This window comes from Notothenia rossii, assembly GCF_949606895.1.
Source record: "Notothenia rossii genome assembly, chromosome: 6".
Taxonomy (NCBI): Eukaryota; Metazoa; Chordata; class Actinopteri; order Perciformes; family Nototheniidae; genus Notothenia; species Notothenia rossii.
The window spans coordinates 43,453,207-43,467,710 of NC_136909.1; the positions used below are offsets into that span (position 1 = coordinate 43,453,207).

A 14,504-nucleotide genomic window follows, 5' to 3' on the forward strand; every position below is an offset into this window, starting at 1 on the left:
TAATGAACTTACCTCCAAGTACAAATTAATTAATTAATTAATTGTTGAATTGAAGCTTGTTTTAGATTATTTAACTTTATTACCAATTTAAAAACGGAAGTCTTTCAAAACAAATGCTTGAAATTGTATAAATAAATCAGTTCAACCTTTTTAACATTTTCCACTTTTCATTAAAAACACAAGTAAAGTTGGACTAAGATTCTGTGTCTCTTTTAGTTGCTGAATTTAAGACTAAATTAACTAACCAAGTTAAACTCCAGCCCGTCCTCCAGAGCCGTCTCGCCGTCCTGCAGCCCGGCATGTAAAGGGGTCCCGCCGTGGCCTCCCTCCAGCCAGGCCTCCGGAGTTGTCCCGACGTGGCCTCTGAGTTCAACGATTTTTCCCTCAAAATGTACTTTAACGGAAGATTGTTTAGATATTTTCTTACATTTTTTGTAGCAGCTTTTGCACATGACACGTGGACTGTAGTATTTTTATTGAAAATGCAAGCAAAGACTCTCTTTGAATCCCAAGAGGAGCAAAGCACTTCTTGGTATAAAAAAAAAATGAGTCACTGTTTTTTTAATATATTTTTCAAGATTAGTTTTGATTTTATGATTTGTTGAAGATTCAGATAGTCTCGCATATTTACACAATTATGATCATCATAAGGATAACCCCAAACAAACAGTACAGGTGTATTTTTTTAGATTCCCCCAACTGTAAATAACTAAAAATAAAATAACTCAAAGTCTAGGATTAACATTGTTTGGTTTTATTTTTTTAAATTGCATATTTCATCAATGCTCTCATAGACTTCAAATCTGTACTGGATACCATTCTCTTCCTGTAGCTCGTGTGGCACTCCTGGAAACCTGAAGGAGAGACAAAATGTACTTTGTTTCATCTGGTACATACATGTGTAAAGCTGCCTTCACATGATACGCGGTTTGCCCTTTTACTCACCACAAAGCAGGGCGCCAGGCAGTAAAACACGTCAAGTCTTGTTTCTATGGTTACCTCACCTGCTGCTTTATACAGTTGTTGACAGAAATGGTTCAAAGTTTAAATAATTTGATCTGAGCCCAGTGCTCGCCGACAATTTGGAGCGTGTGTAGTAGGGCAGCACCGTACTCTCTATAAAACCAAAACGGAACTGCCAGCGCAGAGCAGTTTAACTGCTGATCATGTAAAGGCAGCTTAAGAGATGAGTTTGTGAGAGTGCAAGTTAAAACTCTACAAGCCAAAGCCATATATCAACAACACCCAGAAACTCCTCTGGCTCCTCTGGGCTGAGCTCATCGGAGATGGACTGACACAGAGTGGAGAAGTGTGCTGTGGTCTGATGAGTCCACATTCCTAATTGTTTTTCATGGACGTCGTGTCCTCCGGGCTAAAGAGGAAAAGGACCATCCAGATTGTTATCAGTGCAAAGTTCAGAAGCCAGCATCTGTGATGGTATGGGAGGGTGTTAGTGCCCATTGCAACTTGTACATCTGTGAAGGAACCATTAATGCTGAAAGGTACATAAACGTTTTCAGTGACGTCCCTGCTTATTTCAGCAAGACAATGCCAAGAGAAAGAGTGGGGGTACCAGACCGGCCTGCCTGCACTCCAGACCTTTCTCCATTGAAAGTGTGGGACGCATTATGAAGCAACTGAAGTCATACATCAAGCAAGAATGGGAAAGAATTCCACCAACAAATCTCCAACAATTAGTGTCCAGAGTTCCAAACACGTAGGAGTGTTGCTAGAAGGAAGGTGATGTGACCCGGTGGTAAACATGCCTCTGTCCCAGCTTTTTTGGAACATGTTGCAGGAAAAAAACATGATTAAACATGATAGTATATAAAACCATGCTCGTATCTATAAAACCTATAGAAATGCAAAACCGTGTCAGTTTAGACGTAATTATTCCGTTTACCACATCATTTAAGAGAATACCTTTCATAACATGTAAGAGAACATATTTTCGAGGGGTGATCAACAGTGTTGGGACTAACGCGTTACTGTAACGGCTAAATACTGTCTATGCCTGCTAGCTGCCCATTCAAACGAAGTACACTGGATATAAACTCCCCAAACAGGCGAAAACCTACCAGTTTCACCCACTGTCTCTGCCACCTCCCTCCATGCCTGGCTCCTCCGGTTTGTATCCCGGTAGGTGAACAGGGACTGATCATAAAGTACCGGGTGATTCCCTACCGCTACAATTATTTTCTCCTCCAGTTTTTGGCATATGAGGAAATGAACTGCGGTCTGGCTCTCCCAGCATACACGCGGTTTGATTGGCTAGCGCTTGTACTGGCAGATTTGCATAAACGGAATTTGATTGGCTGACGCCTCCGTCGATGCGTCAAAAGTAGAACATTGCTTTACTTTTGCAGCGAGCACCGCGAGAGAAGCTACGCTTTGCTCCGACAATGCAGTTCGGCGAAATGTGACGCCACCCCATTCAAAGTGAATGGACAGAAGCGTTGAAGAGTCAACGCACGCCGCCGTGTGTAGGGGCCGTTACATATGATTATATAGACAGGGGTGCACACAACTTTCTCAGTGAGGTACTCAGATGAGTACCCGGAGTCAATGTTTGGTAATCCAACTTCTGGCTCCCTTCAAAGTTCCCATGAAGCCCTCTGTATCGCGAATGTCAGCGGGGAGGGGGGTGAACGTTGTGATCAGCTGTTTTAGCGCATTGCTGCTGTACAGACCGACGTTAACAGCAGCCCTGTCTGTGCACACGGAAACCGACTGTCGTCCGGTGATCTAACCGCCTTCTGGAAAAGCTTCACAAGTACGTCGGTACGCAAATGCGCTTTGTGACACAAGTGACGGTACGCATTTCAGATTGGTGCCGCGCATGCGTACCTGCGTACCACTTATGTGCACCCCTGTATATAGAGTTATTATTAATTTGTTTTAAAGCAGGAGGCGCAAACGCTTGCCTCGGGGAGGGAGAAAAAGAGCCAAAGCGGAGAATAAACAGAAGGGCAACCATGGCAACCATGCAAGGGAAGTCTTCTTCGCCGCTTTTGTGGCAGACTCCAGCGTCACTTACAGGCCTGGCATATGTACTACAGCGTCTCCAGCACCTTCGAGCAGCAATGGCCGGCCATGGCCCAACCTCACATTCCCCTGATAGCTGGAGAATTGACCAATAGTCGTATCGCCACCGTCCTGACGTCAGGACAGTGTTCAAATCTGGATCAGTTTTTATCAGATCCGTTGCAGCCCCTTTTTTAGAGATTTGGGTATGGAGGAAAATAGAGAGGGTTGTGTTTTCTGACACTTGGTGAGTTCCCTGGAACACCGGGGACACATATTCATGTATAAAAGACGTACAAAAGTGCATTTTGCATGATAGGTCACCTTTAATCATTTTAAGATCGGCTTTTATCAATGTTTGCAAATGAACTCTTCATATATGATACGAGGTAATCTTTTTGATTTCACCCTCTCTACTTTTACTTGCATTTTGAATCCAGGACTTTTACTGTAACAGAGTATTCCTACACTCTGGTACTTCTACTTTTACTCAAGTAAAAGATCTCAGTACTTCTCCTTTAACTCAAGTACAACATCTGAGTAATTGTACTTTTACTCAAGCACAACATCTGGCCTCATACCTCCACCTGTCAGTGACAAGCCTTTTTTTCAAAGGTTTAATTGTCATATGCACATACGCTACAGTGTAGAAATGGCAATGTTATGACCAGAGCTCCTCAAACGATGCAAAAATAAAATACAAAAATACAAATAAAAAATAGTGCAAGAAGTCTATATACCGTAATTTTCGGACTATAAGGCGCACCTGAATATAAGCCGCAGCAGCTAAATTGAATGATGTGTGCATATATAAGCCGCACTGGACTATAAGCCGCAGGTGTTTTAATGTTTAATTACCATATGTAAGGGTACGTGCACAGAGGGGATTGTCGGGAATGAGATGGCTGTTTGAGGAAGCTCCCATTTATTAACATTTCAACAAACAAGTTGCATATTTGCATAACGTATTCAAGTGTTACCATTAACAATTAGCAATAGTAGCTACAGAACATGTACTGTGCTGTGTAAACTGTACTGTATCACATAGCGTTTCAGACACACAAACTTTTCAACTTTCAAACTTAAACGGTGCGCTCCCAGCGCACGTACCGGCAGTGATCTACAGCAGTGGTTTTCAACCAGTGGTACGGGGACAAACTGTCTCGCTCTCGTAATGTCTGTCTGTCTGGCTCTCGTTCTGTCTCTCGTACCACTCTCGGTTCCACTTTTACTTTTGCGCGCTACCTGTCTCACTCTTTTCCGGCCTCCAGCTTTTCCTGCTGGAGCCCGCCGCTTAAAGGTGGGGGGCGCGGACCGGCCATAGAGCCCATAGAGTTAAAGGTGGTGGACTGTAACCTGTAAAATCCATAGATTTAGGAGGTCCCCTAGTGGCCGTTAGCTGTAAAAATCCATAGATTAGCCGCACCGTTATATAAGCCGCAGCGTCGAAAAATGGGAAAAAAGGCGCGGCTTATAGTCCGAAAATTATTTCGGAAAAATAATGTATTGAAGTCAATGGAGAAAGAAAACGTATCTTTCGATCCCGTTTGAATTGTGCCATGAATTACACATATGATGTTTGTCAATCTTAAAAAATTCTTTCCATGTAAAAAAAGTCACAGTTTGTCGTAAAACTGTTGAAATATAAGACTATGAAAAATACGCAACTAGAAAGACTACAAATCCCGGAATCCCGGTCCCGCACGCTGGCTCTTACGGAACCGACTAACTCCCCTTGTGTGTATGTACAGCTCTCAACATGCCCAGACTTGTAGTGATTTTCACCTCTTTTAATACTTTTCCCCTCATTCTGAAAGAAGTGAAATGTGCCAACGTGACGGCCGTCTTGGTGTGTGGTGCGAAACGGGAGATGTAGTTCATTGAGCGGTTTCACACAAAAAAGTGTTACTTCGCAGTTTTACGACACATTTTAATTTTTTTGACTTGTAAAATTATCTTTTAAATTGACAAACATCATATGTGTAATTCGTGGCACAATTCAAACGGGATCGAAAGATAATCTTTCTCTCTCCATTGACTTCAATACATGATTTTTCCGAAATAAGGTCCCATGGAGGTCCCCCGAAAAGGGAGGGACTTCGCCTCTCTATAGAATATGATATATACAAGTACAGAATGTAAAATGAAATATTGTAAAGCAAGGTGAAATTAAATAAGACCCATATCAAGGGATGTTACTGGAAAAGATCAATTTGGGCTTGATACCATGATTTTTTACATGTGTTTGAACATGCTTTTGAAAAGCTGCTGGGCAAGTGACGTTTTACATTGTGAACTAGTTAGTTCAATATAAAAAATTAAAAAACCTAAATATATCTTAAATTAATAAACCTGAATCTTACTGTGGCAGTAGACGATATTTGTCCAGACTGATTTCAGGGAGGAAGGTGTCACACTCAAACTGCTTCATGATCCGCGTGATGAACAGTCTCCTGGTCCCTGTGGTCTGCATCAGCTCCTGGGTAGCCCAAAGCAACCAACAAATAATTACAGAAAGACAAAGACTGTGTGTACACAAGTGTGAAAGTTAGGCTCATCCTAAAGATGTTAACCATGACCATTATTCATAGCTGTAACCAGTATAATAATATTAATAATAATAATAATAATAATAATAATAATAACAACAACACTACATGGGATTTTTATAGCGTTTTTCCTCATGCTCAAAGACGCAATACATAAAATCAGAACAGAAAGAAAACAAACAAGTAAAAAAAAAAAAAAACAGAAGTACTTATCCGAGTACGGAGTAAAACGGGGGGTGGGGGGGGGTTGTTGATCTGAGTTTGAAAGCTAGAGTGAATAAGTGAGTTTTTTTGAAGGATTTAAGAGTGTTGGCCTTTCGAATGTAACTATATATCAGGGGTACTCCCCCTTTGCCTCATCATAAAAACTCACAAACACCAGCAACTGAGCATTGTCAGTGGTGTCAGTAGACTCATCCACAGCTAAGGAAATGCACTGTGCATTTTGTATTCCATCACAAAGCTGATTAATCAAATCACCAGCCAGTATTTATGTTCTTCTGGTTGCTGTGGAATCTGAGAGGGGGATTTGCTTGATTTGACCTGTTATTTCCTCTTTTTGTTTGCCTTCAAACATGGTCTCCATCACTTCAGTCATGCATTCTTTTATACTCAGTTATTATCCAGTGGAAACTCCTTACCTACTGGCCTAGTTCAATCAAAGTGGTTACTTTTTTTTGGCTGGGCAGTGTAGTTTTACACACCGTCTTATTTGACTTTCTCAGGACTTAAAACTGTTTTTTGGGGGCAGACCCCCTCAAAGAAAAAAAAATATTTACACACGTAAGGTCATCATCTTAACAGTTTTGTATGCTCATCCGTGAGCAGAGCATCAAGTTGACATGTCTATTAGGGCTGTACCCGAATATTTGATTATTCGTCCGTTGGCCAACTATTCGGGTTTCCATTTCATTATTCGGACATTCGTTTTTTTTTAAAAATTCAAATTTCTTTTTTTTTCTTTTCTAAATATATGCATATATATACACATCAATAAAGGCGAATTGCCATATTCTTATACTATATTTATACTTTTTAAATTGCACTGTTAAAATGCGGAAATATATACAATCTCAGCCTGTGCTCCTGTTCACTCAGTCACGAACGCAAACGGCACGCTTCACCTCGTTTCACACACCTGAACACAAAATGCCGAAGACTTCAGCTGTGTGGGACTATTTTAAATTGGACGACGGTAAGAAGAAGGCAGTGTGCCAAATATGCGACAAGAAACAGGCCTACCACGGTGGCACAACAACTCTGAAAAGTCACCTGGATGCTGTAAGTAGTAGCCTAGCTTGGCTGTTGTCAAGTTGCCATGATGAAGCTGCTTTATCCGCCGTTTAAACAGTAACGTTACACATGATAAAAACGTGCACTTACTTTGCTTGGAAAATAGTTGTAAGCAAGCAACCGAATTGTTTTTTTATATTAGTTTTTCAATTGTATCCGAATAGTGAAAATAATAGGAGCAATGTGGGAACATCTGGGGCTAAGGCAATTATTGGCATACAGTTTTCATTTATTTTTCGTTCTTCATTTATTTAAATACTGTTTACTCTATCGGTAACAAGTGTTACGCTGTTAGGCCTACTTTTACGGCTATGTTATTAAAAGTATTGTTGTTATAACAGAAATATGTGTTTTGTATCTTCAGGTTGTAAAACGTTATAGACGGAATTTGGAACCAGATTTGGTCCCCGGGCGCTGCACTGCGGCTGGGTTAAATGCAGAGGACACATTTAGTTTTAATGTATGCGAGTACTGAGACAATAAATAAATATAAATCGTAATAGTATGCTCTTTCTGCGCTTCTGCTTAACAGCGTGTTTTCAGGTGTCTCGGATTCGGAGCGTGTTTTGAAATCCTTTAAAAAAAAAAAATTGTATTAAAAAAACAAAATAATCTCTCCGCACCGAATATTCCCTGCTGATTACTACCGAATATCCGGAGCCCGAAAAATGTTATTCGGGACAGCCCTAATGTCTATTACAGCTGAATGCGGCGATTACCATTTTTTTCAGCAAAACGCCTCACAAACGTATTAAGATCAACAGCTTTAGTGCGTTTTGATTCAATGCTGAGTACAGCCAAACCTGACAGTCTCTTCTCTGTCATTGTAGACCGCAAATACCTCATTCCTTCAGTAGTTGGGTCCGAATGCTTCTCGTTTTGCGCCGTCCCGTTCAAATGAAATCGCCGCCAATCATATTTCCACGCTCGCGCCAGGGCCGGGGGAGGGGGAGGGGAAGACGTGCCGTGCCGTGCGTCTTGTGCTGCATTCACTTGCACTTGGACATTTGAGACTTTCTCTCATAAATGTCCGATTAGCCACAACTTTTCTTTCAAAACAAAGCTGCCAACTGGGGTGGCAAGGCCTATTTTATTTTATTTATTTATTTTTTAAAACACACGCATTTTTCCCACCGGCATTCCACGAAAACCCGCCCTACTGTGCCTTTGACTCGCAGACTGTTGGTGGGGGAAAAACCAACCGATGCCATGCTCAAGGGCACCACGGCAGGGCCCAGGAGGTGAACTGGGACCTCTCCAAGTTGCAGTCCACACTCCATATTTTAGGTCTGTTTGGGGACTTGAACCAGCGACCCTACATCTCCCAGTCCAAGCCCCTACTGAGTGAGCCACTGCCAGACTTCAGTGTGTTACCTTGTAGAGAGAGCTGCCCCCTATAACCCAGACCTGGTCAGTACGTTCTGCCAGCTCTGTTTCCACCAGCCGGAGAGCTGAGCTGAAGTCTGGCGCCAGGTGATGGGCTCCTGCAGGGGGCGCTCTGGAGAAGAGCATTCAGATTGTTAACTATAACAAGTAAGACAATACTTAAAGGTCACCTATTATGCAAAAGCCACTTCTTCATGTCTCTTCTACATCCACATGTGTCCCCTCTTCTTCATGTCTCTTCTACATCCACATATGTCCCCTCTTCTTCATGTCTCTTCTACATCCACATGTGTCCCCTCTTCTTCATCAACATGTGTCCCCTCTTCTTCATGTCTGTTCTACATCCACATGTGTCCCCTCTTCTTCATGTCTCTTCTACATCCACATGTGTCCCCTCTTCTTCATGTCTCTTCTACATCAACATGTGTCCCCTCTTCTTCATGTCTCTTCTACATCAACATGTGTCCCCTCTTCTTCATGTCTCTTCTACATCAACATGTGTCCCTTCTTCTTCATGTCTCTTCTACATCAACATGTGTCCCCTCTTCTTCATGTATCTTCTACATCCACATGTGTCCCCTCTTCTTCATGTCTCTTCTACATCAACATGTGCCCCTTCTTCTTCATGTCTCTTCTACATCAACATGTGTCCCCTCTTCTTCATGTCTCTTCTACATCCACATGTGTCCCCTCTTCTTCATGTCTCTTCTACATCCACATGTGTCCCCTCTTCTTCATGTCTCTTCTACATCAGGGGTGTCAAACTCAAGGCCCGGGGGCCAAATCCGGCCCGCGACTTCATTTAATGTGGCCCGCAAGAGCTTGCAAAGAATATAATACGTTTATTATACGGTTACATGCCACTTTAAAGAGGCCTGTCCCACAATGCATCTCGTTTTGTGACATGCACACTGAAGAGACTTGCAATTATTTGCCCTGGACTTCTGCTTTCAAACTTAGTTAGTTATTACCCAATCCGATAATAACCCAATTCAGAGGCAATAATGTAATATAATACATTATTTTATATATATATATTATATATTTATATAGTTACAACCGGCCCTTTGAGTGCAACCATAATGCTAATGGGGCCCGCGATGAAATTGAGTTTGACACCCCTGGTCTAGAGTTTAAAGAAAACGTTCACTTGGAATGAAATTGTGCCCCACGTCATTGCTTTTATTTTTTCCTTTCCTATTTTGCAATTGATCTGAGGTTGCTGGATATCAGGAGCTATATGAATTGAGCAACCTTAGACTCAACCCCGTCATCTAAATATATTCAACAAAAAAGGCAGTGCACCTTGGGTTTTTGACCTGCAAAACGCTCTCTGTCTGCCTCAGGCCTCAAGTCACTCCCAATGCCAGCCTTGATGATGGTTATGGTAAGTTTTAAAATGACACCATTTTGTAGACCTTTAAAAGGAGCATTTCATATCAGAGGTAAGTTCCGTCTTCCAAGAATACATAAAAATGTTATACCTAAAAAAACAACAACATCCCATTGATGTTGTTTGTACACCCTGCTTTATAGTAGCATGCACTGTGTGTGACACATACCTGCACTCCCTGCTGAGGACGATATTGATCCTGTTGTTTAGGGGTCTGTTTTTCTCTGGGATGGAAAACCATGTTTTCCTGCCCATTATCACCACATTCTGCTTGCCTGCAGGACAGCAAGGTTTAAATAAATGAATTCATGCATTTTTAGTCAACACTCCTTGACCACTGGTGAAGATTTATCCAACTTTCTTAGATAAGTTATAGATTTTAACATTTCTCAAAGATAATTCCTTAATTAAGCCTAATGAGTATTGTAAGAGACACTCTGCAAGGGAATTCCCCAATATGTTTTTCCTTTGTTGCATTATTAATATTCTTGTTTATTTTACACTGCTGCTAATTTTACAATGTCCAACATTTCAGAGATATCCAAAAGTCATGGGATGACAAGATGTTAAGTTAGGACTCTTTGCTAATTCCTTCTATGTGAAGGTGTGAGAATTATAGATACAGCAAGGAAGTGCTAGTCTAACTAGAAAATGCATTTCCTGCTGAAAATGCGTGCGAATGCTGTAGGCTGCGCAAATTCTTTGCTGAATTTAGCTGAAAATACAGAAAAAGCTGAACATTTTAATAGTTGAATGGTCTCTGTAGCTGCTTTTAGCTACAGAAACCAAGTAAGTGTGTAGATTTGGAAATTGGTCCGTGCGCAAAGCATTGTGGGGATTTTAAGACCGCGGAGCAGGGTAGGATTTTCACCGGCGGCCATGACGGCCATGCCGTCATGGCCCCTCGGTCTGACCGTGAAGCCCCGAAAATAATTGTACGCCCTACGGCCACCATGGCCTGTTTTGCCCCTGATACAATGTCTTGTGACCGTTTTAAAGTTGGAATGAAGTCTCTAGCTGAAAGTATGTGGAAGGAGTAGCATTTGGCGCAAGGTGTAGGTAAAAGAGGACTTGAAGGTTCCTCCCATTGAGTTACATGTTCAAAAAAGAGTTTAAAAAGCCCATCATGTGCTGAAAAGGAAGAATATTTTGATATTTTAATGGTTTCTGTAGCTGAAAGTAGGCTGAAGTTATTGAGAGCCAAACTATTTGGTGAAATAATTCTTTTAAAAGAAGAAGATGATTAAAGAAAAGAAGAAAACAGCATTCCAATAATTACAGATAAACTGAGATGCTGGTCATAAAACCCTCTTGACATACTGTAGGCACCAGTTTGATTTAGTAAAAGACAACTTTGATATCTTAAGTCAGACACCGAACAATGTTGGTGTTACATGGAATTCAAGCCTCTCTTTTGTTCAATACCAGGTGTTACAAAGATCGTCTTCCTTCACCTATAAAACATAGACAACAATCAAGCCTTTTTATACATGGCTGGTGCAAAAACTAAACCCTTTGTTTCATCCAGGATTATTGTAACATTTTGTTGTCAGCAGTGATGTAACAGAGAACAGAGTGGTACTTGGGGGGTGGAGCTTTTTATTGCTATTCCGTAACGTTGCTGCCTGCCCTATAGATCCACTCCCTTTACCTGAAATGTAAGAATCAGCCAGCCCAGAAAGTTAGACATGTGATGTTCAGTGGGGTTTTGGTGCCACAAACTATTGTGCAAATCCTCCAGAATTATGGGGACAGCCCTGAGGGGTAAACCACATAGCAGGAATGACCAGGGTTCCTTCGACTTAGCTGGCTCGACAAAACCAGAACCTTTATCAGCGGTACCACAGAGGTATATAGATATCAACTGTCTTTGTTAACGCAGGCTTTGTTCCACAGGCTCTGTGCCCATTCTTATAAAGCAAGCCAATTTGGTCAAATGAACATGTCATTTGATTATTCTACTTGATCGATCGTGGCCTATATCTGACTTATTCGAATATAAAACAAATATAATGGCATAAGGCAACTGGTTGCTACAAATAACAGAGGAATGATGGCATAAATGTACTAATCCTCTAAATCCAAAAGGCAGGCTAATAATTTCTGTGTTACTTGATGCAATGTTTGCCTCCCGTTTATTTCTTGACAACTAGACATTCCGCAGTTCTTAAACTATAAAAAAGATGCAGCAAATGTAAAGGTTATTCTCAAATTCGCATTAAGGTACGACACTGTCTCATAAGAATCCTTTAGTTATTGTTTAAATCCAAGTGAAATATATTGTATTGATTCAATATTATCTGTAATAAATACCAATAGATTAATCAATTTTGTAATTGGAATTCTATCAGCTGCAGTATACCAGCAGAGTATAGCGTACTACAGCAAATCAGGACGAGGCATAAAAACCTATTCCCGAGTGGTGACATTAAGGAATTATAGCGCTTTCATATGATAGTAAACTATACCCATAAATAGGCTTCTATGGTGATCTATTTAGGTATGCAACTTGCAAATATTTAGGAGCTAATTAGAAACAAAGAATATAAAATGTTCCCTTATTCAAAATGAAATAAAATTATTCTTGATCAGATTTTCTGCATTACTGAGGGGGAAAAAGCAATCCGATGCATACAACATGTGCTACTGTAACTCAATCACGTTGGTCTCTGAAGACTCAGGCTCATGATAGAGACATGTCGGCCTAAACAGTCCAGAAGCCATCCAAGGAAACATTGCCAGTTAATCCTGGTGCATGGGTCAGACTATGTTTCCGTAAAGCACATTAAACTACACTCCAGATATTCCGTCTGACTCCTGGCTAGCGCCATCAGCTTGTCCATTATTATCCAGTGGTCTTAATGATCTGAATTAAATCTCTAGATTAACTTGTTTTCATACATTTCAACACTGTGTGTGGACCCTTGTCTATCATATGTTTTATAAGCCATCGACATTTGCCTAATACTGGAGTCCGATTGGCCGGTGTTCTTGGGTACTTTGGTCCTTTGTAATAGCTAAACCATATACATCAAGAGACAGCACAGTTCATAAAAGTGTGCTCATTTGAGATTTGGGGTCATTCTCATATGTCATCCACTAACAGAGTATGGATGATGTATTGTATTGTACACGGGCGCAGTGTAGCAGTGAATGATCACAAATGAAATGCTATAGTGCTTAACCTGTCAAATTAACACATGTGCGTTTGAACCAGCAGTGGGGAAAGGGTTGAAAAACGGAGCCTGTTAAATGGGTCATCCCAGAAATTGAAGGATATTTTCCGTCCCACCGATGAAATTGCAAATATTCCATGCCCAAAACGCGAAAAAAAGAACTTGTTGTGTTAAATATACTTTAACTTAGACAAAATGCAAATACAGTTGTCGAAAAATTGTTTTCAACATATTAATTAAAATGTTCCTCCTCCTTGTAGACCAACTTGCATATCAAATTAAAATAGCCTTTTTTTCTATTATCTTGTTGATATACAGCTCTGAAAAAAATGAAGCGACCACTGCATAATTATTAGTTTATCTGGTTTGACTATTTATAGGTTTCTGGTCAAATTATTTGTAATGAATTTGTTTCTATAAACTACTGACAACTTTCTGTGTTCAACAGACACTGGAATGTAATGGCTGCCATACATGTAGAGATTGAAGAAACATTTGAAGTGGTCTCTTATTTTTTTACAGAGCTGTATGTATATCATAAACACCAGACATTTTACACTGACCAAAGGTCAGTCCTCTGGTGTTTTTCATATTTTTTCAGTCTTGAACTAGTGTGGCACTCTAATGGACCCGTTACACATATCATCAGAATAAGACAAAAAAACATTTCAGAGACATCTTTCTTTAGTTAAATATCTTGTCCGTGTCTTTAAAGTAGCAGTACATTCTGCAGCTAGCAATAATCCCTGAGGTAAAGGCAAATATAAGTATTGATTAGCAACCCTGCTACTATAATTAGAGTAATTAAGGTTACAGGGTTGCATTTTCTGAAATTTATTTTATTTTGTTTAGTAAAATTGATTGTAAAAAATTTATTTCTATTGATTTCAAAGTTCTCGCACACCATTGGGAACGTTTAAATAGCAACAAAAAAAGATCTAATAAAATGTACCATTGAAGCCTGAGCTGCCCAAATCAATGTGATGGTTTACTTGCTGTTTTTCTTAAAAACTATCACAGAAAATTTGAAAATAAAGGGTTCATTATGCGGAAGTTTTGATAGCTAAATGTCCTCCGACTCTGGAATAACCCACATGCCTTTAGAGGGGTTGTAAGCAACAGTAACATCATGTAACTCAACATATTCACTTTGATTCCCCACAGAACCTGGTGAACAGAGCTTACCTTCCACAGAGGGCGTCGCTGTCATCTTACGGAAATGTTTGAATTCGTTACTATAAAAGAAGAACATAAAGTTGTTAAGCTAACACACAGGCTACCTGTCACACTACGCCACTGTGCTGCTCATTATATATACTCCAGCCTTATCCCCCACAGTCAGTGTATTACAACGTTAGCGGGCTCCTCCGTCCATCAGGGGACTTACTTGAGTCTAACTGGATGCCAGGGCAGTTGCCCGTCCATCCCGATGCCCAGGTCAGGACACACCGCCACGATAGCGTTCAGCATGCGGGACATTGGAAGGGCCGGGACAGAGCTCCGAGTGTCTCTCTGTAGATCTGAGAATGCTTCCTGCAGTCAGGTCAGCATGGTCAGAATGCACTCGAAGAAACCGCCGGAATTCTTCTTCTTCTATGAGTTTTACTGCAGCGGACAGTCGTTTCGTTACATCACTGCCATCTTATGGAATAACCCGAACACTGTTGGAAATCATGAAGTAGA

The 14,504-nt window shown here is 40.8% G+C and overlaps 1 protein-coding gene across 1 annotated transcript; it reads right to left on the reverse strand.

Moving 5' to 3' along the window:
* Positions 1-738: 738 nt before the first annotated feature.
* dhfr (dihydrofolate reductase) lies at positions 739-14,450 on the reverse strand. The gene is made up of 6 exons (XM_079686540.1): positions 14,209-14,450; positions 14,007-14,056; positions 9,815-9,920; positions 8,241-8,364; positions 5,388-5,503; positions 739-854 (listed from the first exon to the last, which is right to left on the reverse strand). Exons 1-6 carry the CDS (start codon positions 14,298-14,300, stop codon positions 755-757), a joined length of 588 nt encoding a protein of 195 aa, XP_079542666.1. The 5' UTR covers positions 14,301-14,450; the 3' UTR covers positions 739-754.
* Positions 14,451-14,504: the final 54 nt, after the last annotated feature.

Coding starts and splice junctions, on each gene's coding strand:
- dhfr (XM_079686540.1), bottom strand. CDS start 14,300: ATGTCCCGCATGCTGAACGCTATCGTGGCGGTGTGTCCTGACCTGGGC. Junction 9,921..14,006: donor AGCGACGCCCTCTGTGGAAG/GTAAGCTCTGTT, acceptor GCTGTCCTGCAG/GCAAGCAGAATGTGGTGATA. Junction 5,504..8,240: donor GGGGCAGCTCTCTCTACAAG/GTAACACACTGA, acceptor TGGGCTACCCAG/GAGCTGATGCAGACCACAGG.